This window comes from Herpailurus yagouaroundi, unplaced genomic scaffold (genome assembly GCF_014898765.1).
Source record: "Herpailurus yagouaroundi ecotype Mexico unplaced genomic scaffold, PumYag 197, whole genome shotgun sequence".
In the NCBI taxonomy this organism is placed as follows: Eukaryota; Metazoa; Chordata; class Mammalia; order Carnivora; family Felidae; genus Herpailurus; species Herpailurus yagouaroundi.
The window spans coordinates 16,671,844-16,683,596 of record NW_024412428.1 but is presented as its reverse complement, the minus strand read 5'-3'; the positions used below and the strand labels follow the sequence as shown (position 1 = coordinate 16,683,596).

Genomic DNA, 11,753 nt, shown 5'->3' with positions numbered 1-11,753 from the left:
CCCCCCCCCCCCCCCCGCCCCGGGTAGGCACATGGCTTGGCAGTGTTGCTGGGCTGGATTCCAGCATCCTCTTGTCACCTCAAGTTGGCAGCTTCATGCACGGCATATTCTGAACAACTGGACATGGGGATACTATGTACATAGATCTTTCTTTTTTAGTGTTTTGCTAATCCCAAGACAAGAATAATATAACTGGAACATTCATCTCTACTCATTGCAGAGTAGTACTGTGGCAGATTGAGAATGTAAGATTTTCTATCGGCAAATAACAAATGCACCCGGCATAAATTCAGGTGAGCATAAAATGATACTCGAGGCAGATTCCTTGTAATGAAGTCATCAAAGAACAACCAATAAAAGTCACTCTCCTTGTTTATACTAACAGGAGAGTGAACACTTACCACCATCTTCAACTGTAAAATGGAACATATCACTTGTGGCATTGGCCCCATCTTTTAAAACGTAGCATATTTTCATGTCTTCGATGTCAGCTAGAAAATAACCAAAGAACAAGATGATTCATTACTAGGGCAAGATTGGTGACTCATTACTCATGGTAAATCCTACCGGCTATTACTTTTCTGTAACCATATTTAGATTTCCTTCTCCTAAGGGAGGCAGTGCTATCTTATTTCTCCTATCTCTAAGCCCCTTGATTTCAGCTGTCCCATGGAAATCTGATCCCTTATCCAGATAGAGTTCAAGAGTTAGGTTATAATAATAGCAAGGTGTTGCCCCACCCAATGGTATTTGCATGTTCATGCACCAAAGAAGTGACTCTCTAAATACGGAATGTCAGACTTCATGACAGGTGGAAAGGAAGATATTTTGAGGCATGGCAGATTTCCTGGCACTCCTGAAATCACACTCTTTCCCTCCCTGTAGCGCTGGCCCTAAGAGGAAAGAACTTCCCTGCCCCCCTCTGGCTAACTTTTCTTACCTCTGGCGGTATACAACACGCTGTTTTTAAGTTCCCCAGAGCTTGAAAGAAAAAGAATCAAGGCCGTTTTAAATCTCCAAGATTGAAATAAGTGTCATGACCCCAGAGAGAAATGAGAAGAGAAAGCATCTAATGAGAGCTGAAACTTTTATTCAGAGTGAAAAGTTACTCTGCCTCAGGAATGCTCTGTAGGTTGCTTCCTGTCCCAGCTTTCAAATTCACTGGCATACTTTGTTTTCCGTATTGACTAAGGTACAATTTCAATAATTGATTTCCCCATTTTACGAGTTACTCTCCTTCATGATGCCACACAGACAACATAATGAACCAAATATCATCCTGTTCTGTGATGCTTGCCACACTATTGTTATTTGATCTGGGTCGGGCAGTAAGTAGTTATTGCCAAAGCTACAGAAAATCAAGATCGCAGCTAAAAGTGGCTTCAACAATGAATGGTATGTAATATTTATTTGTCTCGTGTGCGCTCTGCAGGTTTTCCATCTTCGGAGAGGTCTACTGAGTTCGTGCTATGAAGTCCACAATCATTGTATATGAGAAAATTACTTTATGAAAGAATAAACTCGAGTGATGCCAGGTGTTGGGATCAACAAATTACTCCATGAATTTTTAGGACTCCACTTGACAGACGTGAAAAGGACACTCCCCCTTGGCTCACACAGATTTGAAATGTGACTCACTTACAATCAGGCATCTGAGGAGGGGAAAATCTGATTTAATAGTTAATGGTAACTTCTTATAAAAGAGGTACTAGAAGGTGAAGCAAATTCAAGTTGTTTTATTCTCCCTTAGCATTTCATTTTGAACTCTGCTGTAACTTTCCCAATTTCTGCCTAGTGTCATTTGTATCTTCCTGCGTGGCTATCTTTCCTAGAAGACTGAAAACTTGTGGGATTGTTGTTGTTGTTGTTGTTGTTTTCAACTTAACTTCCCACAGTCCTTTGCTCGGAGTCTAATATTCAGCAATGGCTCAAATGTTTCTTAATTTAAAATCTGAGAGCCCAAGGGCACCTGGGTGCCTCAGTAAGTCAAGCATCCCACTCTTGGTTTCAGCTCAGGTCATGATCTCATGGTTTGTGGGCTCGAGCCCCACGTCAGGCTCTGTGCTGACAGTGCTGAGCTTGCTTGGGATTTTCTCTCTCTCCCTCTCTCTCTCTGCCCCTCCCCTGCTCATGATCTCTCTTTCTCTCTCAAAATAATCAGTAAATAAACATAAATAATCAAATGAAAGAGCCCAGAGGTCTGGTGGACCACGCTTGGACCTCTACCTACGCATGTATGATGTTTCTACAAAGGTAAGGAGTGAAGCCCCCACAGGCTCTTTCCTTGTCTACTCCCACAACTCTGAACCCTTTCAACCTTTAACTCATCAGGAAGAAATAAGGTGAACTCTACTCTGACCACACATCCTTAGCATTAGAACAAAGTCCTCTGGTCATGTGGGGAAGACCTTTTTCCAAACTTCCCCATTCCTTCTTTAATTTTATAAGAAAATCTAAAGGCTTTACTATGAGAAAAGGAAAAAGTCATTAGTATATCCACACTTTGTATTGATGTTTTCTTGCAAAAATACAATATTTACGAAACAGTTGCACTGAAATAAATCACCACTTCAAAACTGATTTTTTAAAACCTTTTTTTTTCCTTAAGTAAAGTGAACATGAATGCAATTACATGACACAAAGGTGTCAAATTTTCCCTCCAAGTTAGGGCATGCAATATTGATTAGTTGGAACAAACCAAAATTCTTTTCATTTTCGTTATAACTCAGTTAATAACTCATAGCTCAAAAAAGTGACTTTAAAAAAATCTCAAATAAGTAAAGACTTTGATCATAGTGCTGTTATTCTATAGGAACCTCTAAAACTATCACAAACATCATAAATATATAAACAGTCGCTTCTTAAGGCACAGTGGTATTAGCTAGATCAAAACCTAGTTGCCAAAATGTTACCTTCTTTCAGTAAACATCTAACAATGAACTGGATTTTCTTCTAACCACTACTCATGCATCAGATGTATTTCAGTTTATCTACACAAGCATTCCACATTTTGTGTTTTTGTTTTGATTCTAAGTTCATTGACTTGCCTGGCAACCATACCCTGGCTCGAACTCTTTGGGGGAAATTTCTGAAAGTGACCTACAACTTATCTCCCACAAGAGATCACTGGGTACTACTCATAGAGAAAAAAGTCCAGGTCCCTGACACAAGTGATTTAAACCTGGGATAGAGCGAGCAGGCACACCCTGGCAAATTGAAATAATTAATTTCTCTAATTGGCCTAATTCTGCCTTGTTAACTCTTCCTAAGAATAAAAGTGAATAAACTTTAGAAACAAATGGATTTTCATCTCCTAAGGACCATTATGTGAATCGGTTTGGGAATAACCTTCTTTACCCACCTTTGCTCACTTGACTCAACCCAGTGCATTGAAAATCCATCAAAATATAGTTAAGCATCCCACTCTTGATTTCAGCTCAGGTCATGATCTCGTGGTTCATGGGTTCGAGCCCCACGTCGGGCTCTGCACGGACACTCTCTCTCTCTCTCTCTCTCTCTCTCTGCCCCTCCCCTGCTTGTGCTTTTTCTCTCCTTCTCTCTCAAAATAAATAAACATTAAAAAATATATAGTTTAGCTTATCCTTTCATGACTACAGAAAACAAAAACAAATATAAAGTTTATGTTGTCCTTACTCCAGATACTGCTTTTATTTGTCTACTAAGACAGCAGCCACCAGAACTCTATGATGGGAGCCTTTCCATTTTTATTCACCCATCTAGTCTCTAGAAATAACCGCCATGAACCAAACCGCAGTCTCAAGTTGTTCAAATGAGTGCTCTGTAATTAACTACCAATAGTTTCCCTAGTCAGTATTTGGGTTCTTATTGGAATGTGATTGTTTCTCTTAGCAAAGGTAATCTTAAAAGAATATCTTCACTTTTTATAATAAACTGATTATATTTACAAATAACCATAAAGAGTAATCATGGTGAGTTCATCTCTAAGGAATAATCAGGGTGAGTCCACATCAGTGAGAGATAGGGCAAGAGCCTATAAAGAAATCACATAATTTAGGGTTCGATATTTAAGAAATAATATTCCAATATTTTTTGAGCTGTTGGACTTGGTCCATAGAATTTAAACCACATCGTCTGCCTGTCGTCACACAAAAATTCCTTTTTAAAAAATCTTTAAAATCAGATTAGTTTTTCAGGTCAGAGGAGTGATTGGAAGTAACATTTTCTATCCTGTAATATATTCCTTTTACCCTCTTCACTTTCCACTTTCCATGAAAAGAAACCAGTCTAAGATTGCATGGTATCTCTGTCCTCAGAAAGCCTTCACACAAAAGTTTCCTGCCGGTCTGGCATGACACTGGGCACTCTGAGGTTTTCCTGTCCCTGCAGGCCCTAGAATATATTCAGGCTTGCAGCCAAGAATCAGGAGGTTGGAGTGCAGGGCCATTTGCCAGAATCTAAAACAGAGGAGCAGTTCACTTTAACACTAACTACACTTCGCGACATCCGTTTATTAAAGCATCTGTTGTCTCAGAGCACAACACTATTGCGGGAAAAGAACACCCCCCTTGGGATGCCCTGAGGATAAACCTCATCTCCGCTCACAGAGCCCACAGAGGGTAGATCTCGTTTCCATCCTGACACGGTGAGATTTCCATGAAAGCAACGCAAAGCCCTTTGTAGTGAAGGTCGCACGTTCCAGAGAACAGAGCCCTAAGTCCCAAGCCAGCAGACTGAACGGGCTTCTCCCGTCAGTCACTGAGTAACTGCACAGGGCACCTGCCCTTCCTGTCGTACATTGTGTCCATACACAAAGAGGATTTAGGTTAGAAAAACGCTTTAGCCTCAAGAATGTAGATGCTTGAGGCAACGGGTGTTCGTTACTGTGGTTGAAAGGGGACGCAGAGAAGATCTGAAATAAGGAAATAACTTCCTCCTTCTACTCTCCTATTAATCTTGTTAACGTATCTTCAGGTTCGTAACAAAGTGAACGTATATTCCAGTGATGGACATGTTGCCTTACACATCATGAAGCGTGCTTTCTTTTTGTGCCTGTATCACGTGACACACCTTGTACATAGAACTGTTAGAACTCTAGACAGGTGTAAGCTTACCTCTTAGGTCTCTGGTGTTTGCCTAAGGCATAAAATAGAAGAATTAGAAACCTACAAAGTAAATATAAATACATCTCTTTATTCCAGTTCCAAAGTTCCCAAGAACTATGACAGGATTAGAACAATGCTCTCAAGAAAATTAATCAAAGTAATATAAATTTGAAGGCTCTATGTGAATGGTAGGTGAAAACAATAGTCCAAATACAAAGACTTGAGAAAGCACATCTCTCTCGAAGGTGCCAAAATGCTGCACGAACTACCTGTTTGTACCACAGTATAAACCACAGTCTGCTCAGAGGGCAGGTGTGGCAAACAAAACAGAACGGAAGAGCCTTCTTCAGCTTAAACTCACCGAGGTCTGGCCCCTGGTTTGGCAGCATACCTTGCTGCTGTCGAAATACATTGATATTCACTCAATGCAATGTCGAAATACATTGATATTCACTAATGCAAGTCACTGCAGGGGGACATATGGCAAGAAGGGATATTCTTTCCCCAGGAAAGTGAGTCCCTGTACTCTCCCCGTCTCTTTATTTCCCTTTCCTTTTCTTCCCTTGGACTCAAATTCGATCCCCTACTTATAACGTTTTTGGTGACCGCCATATCCTCAGAAAATAAGACCCGCACTTTCCGTTGGGTATAAGGAAAGAAAAGTGTACCGTACCTTGTGTAAACTGAGAGACACTGTGGTTGCCTCTGTCCAGGTTGAGGAGATACCCATGTTGAGGGGCCTCCGTCACAATAAACCTGAGAGAAAAACGCAAGCTGTCTCTGTCCTCCACTTTCAATATTTTGCTTGTGATCATGAATCCCAAGTGGCCAGTAGCCAGAGTGCGAAGTGTGGAGGCCCCTTTGTTCACTGCAATTTGGGGGACGCTATCATCAACAGGTAAGACTTGGATTTTCATCACTTGGGGTCTCCTTGTTTCAAATATTGTATCGGGGAAAACATAGAACTCTGTATGGGAACCATCAGTCACTGTGAAGGAGAAGCTGTCTTCATTTGACTCAGTGCCATCATGTCTGTAGCTGATTAAGTTTTCATTCAGGTCTTGCTTGGTAAAAACCATGGCAGGTCTGGTATTGTTGAATAGGAGTTGACCATGAACAGGCACCTGTGTGACAGTGAACTTCAGGAGTTTGTCTGGAGTATCTTGATCTTCGACAGTGAGTTCAAAGGGAGTGATCAGCTTGTTTTCACCCTCACTGACAACCAGGTTATGGATGGTGACCACTGGCTTTTTGTTGTCCACATCGCTAATGGAGATACGGAATGTCCGGAAGACAGGGTTATGTCCATCAGTGACTTGAAACTCAAAACTGTCCATCTTGACCTCATCGTCAGCTGTGTGGATGTAGTAGATTTTGTTGCCAGCCAGTTGGAGCTGAGAGAACGATGTGATGGATGCTCCAGGTTGATCTGTGCACTCTAAGTGACCTCTCATGGGAGCCCTGGTGATGGTAAAAACTAAGTTTTCATCAGGACTGTTCAAGTCACTGGTACTTAATAAGTCTGTTGTGAGGGTGACTTTACCACCTTCTTTCAGGGATACTCCCTTGCTTATCACATCCGGGAAGACAATGTCAACGCTCCCAACAGAAACATAAAAGTAGCGATCTATAAGTGCATTTATTCCATCGGTCACATCAAATTTAATTAGGTCCCGAATGCCCTCTTGTCCAAAATGGACATACTGAATTAAGTTTCTGTCCACTTCATCCTGGGTAAAATTCATGCCCACTGTGATATTTTCAAAGGCACCTGCAGGTTTTTGTCTCTGTAATAAGCCATGTCCCGGCCCATAACGAATAATATAAACCAAAGATTTGTCTTCAGAATCTAAATCAGTTGCCATCAATATTTTGTTGTTGATAATTTTGGTTTCCCCAATTTCTATTTCTAGACCATTATTGATGGTCATTCTGGGGGTCTCATCATCAACTGGGATAACCATAATGAGGACCATCCTTTCCACCGAGTGCTTACCGTCTGTTAGTTTAATCACAAAACTGTCCTCCTGGGTCTCAGAATCATCATGCTCGTAAATAATGCTTGAACTCTCTATGATCTGGTCCAAGGTGAAGCTTTCAACCAACACTGTGCCATTTATCAGCTGATTCATGATGTGACCACGAGTGGGAAATTGGGTAATGGTGAAAGTTAGATCATCCGGGGGAATGTCAGCATCAGCAGCATTGAGGATGGGTGTATCAATCACCAGACTCATGCCTTCCATCACCATAAATTCTCTCATAAATATTTCTGGCTGTTCGTCATTGGCGGGAATGATTATAATGGGAAAAAAATGTCTCTCTGAAAAGTTAATGCCATCAGAGCAACGAAATATAAAGCGGTCTTCCACAGGTTCTACCCCTTTGTGGACACTCTGGACATAATTAATATGACTCTGCCTGAGGTCTTTCAGGGTAAAGGCACTTATGGCAATTCCTGCTCTTGATTTCTCAGAGCCTGGTGCTGGAGAAATGTTTTCAACATAACCGGAGGTAGGCTGAATAACTATAGTGCACAAGATGTCATCATTGAGGGAATCAATATCTTCAGCACTTATATGTGTTGAGGTTATAACACTTTTGTCACCTTCCATGACTAGAAACCGTTCACCTACAGAAATTTCTGGAGCTTGGCTATCGACAGGGAGGATGGTCACCCACACAGTAACCCCTTGGATAGTACTGCCACCTATTACCCATTCTTGAGACATATCTGACAGACTCAGGTTAAAAGAGTCCCCTTTGGGCAACAGGCCTATCTCACCGCTTGTGTGGGCATAGACGACAGAGCCCTCTAAGATGTCCCTTTGGGTAAACTGCTCCGCCGGAACTCCGTTGACCAGGATTTCTCCATACAAGGGTGGGTCTTCCAAGAGGAAAGTCAACATCAAATCATCAGTGTCCCCATCAGTCCCCTTGATAACACTGGCAGTGAGTTCAGCAGCTCCATTTTCTAAAACGTCTAGATATGACCCCAGAGTACCAGCAGGAAGGCTCAGCATGGGCACCTCATCACCCGCGGGCCGGACATTCACTCTGAGAGTGATGGGCACCACGTGGTGTCTGTCGCTGACCTCCAAGGAGCAGCTGTCAGTCAGGGACCCGTCCCCATTATGGACATAGGAAATCCGACCCTGTTTTATATCTTCCAAGTGGAAGACCTCCCCCACATGCAGTATCTGTCCAGACACTCTCATGTGGCCATGTTCGGGTGCCCGTGTGAGAGTGAAAGAGATGTGGGCTACATCGGTGTCTACATCATTCACACATAACTCAGTCTCACTCAGGATGTGGTGGCCCTTCACCTGAACGGTGAAACCGGTGTTGAGGATCTCAGGCGGCTGGTTGTCCACGGGCTGCAAGTAAAGGGTGAAGGTGCCTGGAGCCACATTCCCAGCTTGGTCCTCCACCTGGAATTGAAACTGGGCCACTCGGGCAGCCACTCCCAGTTCTCGATCCGGAGGTCTGTAGGCAATTTTATGGTGGTTGATCTGGGCTTGGGTAAAATGGGCCACCACGACTGAGGGGTTGTCGGTCAGGACCAAGGTGCCCAGGGGGGCTGGTGAGTGGTTTTCATCTGTGTCCGTGGGGGGCTGGGTCACGGTGTAGCGCAGCTCTCGGTCATCTGTGTCCAGGTCAGTGTAGCGCAGCCACTTTTTCCTCAGCGGCGTGAGCTGGGATTCTTGCACCACCATCCGAAGGGGACAGCCGCTGCCCAGCTCCGGAGGGAGGCGATCCACAGGATGGATGCGAATCACAAACCTGTGTGGTCCAGACTGATTAGGGGGGTCATGGTTATCCTGGACCCGGAATGTGAACTGGTCCATCACTGGCCCAGGACTATGGGGCCCGGAGTGCCTGTAGAACAGCCTCCCCTCTGTTATGTCCCGCTGCCTCCACTCCGTCACCGTTTGCTCATAGAAGGCTCCCTGTTTCCTCCAAGGGCCCCTGCTCAGCTCCTCTTCCTCGCGGGGAGGATGGGTTTGGCGGAGAAGCAGATGCCCTATGGTCGAGGAAGGCGACTCCAGCACAAAAAGCAGCAGAGGGTCATCTGAGTCGATGTCCGTTGCACTCAGGGCCAGGGGAAGGATGGGCGCCGTTTCACCCTCCGCCAGCGTCAGCCCCGTGTTAGCATTGAGGACTGGCGGCTGGTCATCCACAGGCACCAAGGTGATGGGGAACAAGAACTGCACCTGGTGCCTGCGTCCTCCGTCCACCATTCGAAGTACAAGGTTGTCACTCAGTGAGCCATCTCTGTCATCGTGATGGTAGACCACCTGGCCGGCGGCCAGCTCGGCCACCGTGAAGGTCTTAGGGGCAGAGTTGCCATCGGTGGCGCCCAGAAGGACAAGGTGACCGTGGCGGAGCCCAGCCACCACCTCTAGCTGCACTGCCTCTAGGTCATCCTCATCGCTGACGACCAAGTTCTGCGGTCCACTGCCTGCAGGGCCCGTCAGGGGCCGAGACTGGCCCTCATAGAGAATGAGACCAGTGTTCCGGGTGACCACGGGAGCCAGTGTGTTCATGGGCTTCACCACTACCATGAAGGCAAAAGGGTCTGAGGCTGCTCCTTCCGGGTCCACTGCTTCCAACTCCAGTTCAAAGAGACGCTCCTGGTCAGAGTCCTCAGAGGGGGGCTGGTAGGCAATCTTCAGGAGCCGCAGATCCCTCTGAGTAAAGGAGGAGAGGGGCAGGCTGCGGTCATCAGTACTCACTAGGTAGCCCTGGCCAGGCTGGAAGGGAGAGGTGAGGTTGAAGATCAACAGGTCAGGGGGCGACTCGGCATCCTCGGCTGCCAGCATGTCTGGGGTCAGAGCCGTCAGTACAAACTGGTCCACCTCCATCATCATCATGGCCACGAAACTGGGCCTGGGTGCGGTGTTCTCCGCCCCTCCTCGGATTCTCACCAGCACCTGGAAGTGCTCACGTTTCAAAGGGGGTCTGCCCACAGGGGAACCCCGAGAGCGCAGCTCCACCACCATGGGCACCCAGTCCCTGTTCGGTGACCGACTGGGGGCTGTGTGACGGTAGCGCACCCCCAGCTCCTGGAAAGCTTTGCAGTCCATCAGGAGAGGCTCCGGGGCGCCCCCCTCGCTGGCTGGACCCGGGACCTGTGGGTAGTGGAGGAGCTCCCCATAGCGAGGCAGCGCGCTCAAGCCGGACAGGATGCCCACGCGACACTCCTCGGTCTCCGGCTGGTAGGCGAACTCCAGGCTCCGCGCGTCCAGGGCGTTGCTGGTCCCCAGCAGCTCCTCCACGACTAGGGGCAGGTTCCGAGTCACCACCTCCAGCTGGGTGAAGACCACCTCCACCTCCAGCACCAAGGGTAGCACTGCGGCCCCTCCCGGCGCGTCGTAGCGCAACTGCAGCCGAATGCGATCCCGCGACGGGCTGCGCGCGCCCAGGTGCGAGTAGCGCACCTCTCCCGGGCCGAAGTCGCACGGGAAGCGCTTGGGACTCAAGCGTCCGGGCCGCTGGGCCAGCGCGTCGTTGTCTAGCACGGTCACCGCGCAGCGGTCCCCCGGCTGCACCTGCAGCACCAGGTCCTGCAGCGGATCCAGCCAGACCTCACGGCCGAAGGGCACCCGGAGCCCACGGTTTGCCAGCACGATGGCCTCCTCGGCGGGGACCCCTGCAGCCCCCGCGAGATCCGGGGACAGCAACGCCGGGCCAGGGGCAGCGGGCTGTGCCAGGACGCAGCTTACCAGTGACAGGAGAAGCAGCAGCAGCAGCAACACCAGGCGGGGCGGCAGCGTTGGGATCTGCTGAAAACTGGTGGGGCTGGCCACCCCGCCGGCGTGGGAGGCGATCCCGGGGGTCCTGGCCGCGTGCATGGTGCAGATATTAGGGCTCGGACAGGTCAGCCTGAGAGAGCACAGTCCGTGTCCGGGCAGGGAGCAAGAGACCTCTCCGCAAAGTGCCAGGAACTCCGCACTTGGTAGCCGCGTCTGGGCCGGGATGGAAAGTTGCGCGGCGCGGGCCGGGCTGGCGCAGCAGAGGCGGCTGAACCTTCCCGAACGTCCGGCTCCGCCGCCCGCGGCTCATTCGCTGGGAGAACCGGGTCCCCCCGCCCCCCGACTCCTGCTTCCCAGGTCCCGGGACCCAGAGCTTTGAGGGAAATCCCTCCCCCAGCACCCCCTGACTCCAGTCCTCCCAGGAGGCCAATCGTCGGTCCCGGGAGGAGGCCCCGAGTTGAGGGTTGGGTAGTGGTATCTGCCAGTCAGCTCCTAGGGGCGGAGGCGGGGAAACCGCGCGGTGGGGAGGAGGTGCAGGGCGCTACAAAGTTGTCTTGGAAGCGAGGGGCTAGCGGCCTGACGCTGCGCAGCTTTGCTCGCGCTCCGCTCGGGCTAGGGGTTCCCGCAGAGGAGCCGAGGCACGCGTCTGGGCTCGAATCAGTCCTTCAGCTGCCTAGGACCCAGGATTACCCACTGTCGCCCGCACTCCCTCCAATTCGATGCAGCCTCGCGCGGAGGAGTGTGCGGTTATTGCTCACAGACGTTTGCAAACCCGAGAGGAAAGTTATTTGCAACGTTGCGTGTGTTTGAATCGAAACGCAAGAGCAGTTGGATGGAAACTCTGGGGCATTTTTGCAAGAGAAGGATAGCTGGAATTAAAAGCCAAGGCTAGAGCAGGTTGCTCACCGCCCCC

At 48.2% G+C, this 11,753-nt stretch overlaps 1 protein-coding gene across 2 annotated transcripts in view; it reads right to left on the bottom strand.

The window, feature by feature from the left end:
* Positions 1–11,198, bottom strand: part of FREM2 (FRAS1 related extracellular matrix 2) — a 166,919-nt gene extending 155,721 nt beyond the window's left edge. For both annotated transcript variants that reach the window (XM_040448280.1, XM_040448281.1), the window contains exons 1-2: positions 5,758–11,198; positions 402–491 (exon numbers count right to left, since the gene is read on the bottom strand). In XM_040448280.1, the coding sequence (XP_040304214.1) occupies positions 402–491; positions 5,758–10,939 (5,272 nt within the window). In that variant the 5' untranslated portion in view covers positions 10,940–11,198. The remainder of the gene's footprint in view (positions 1–401; positions 492–5,757) is intronic.
* Positions 11,199–11,753: the final 555 nt, after the last annotated feature.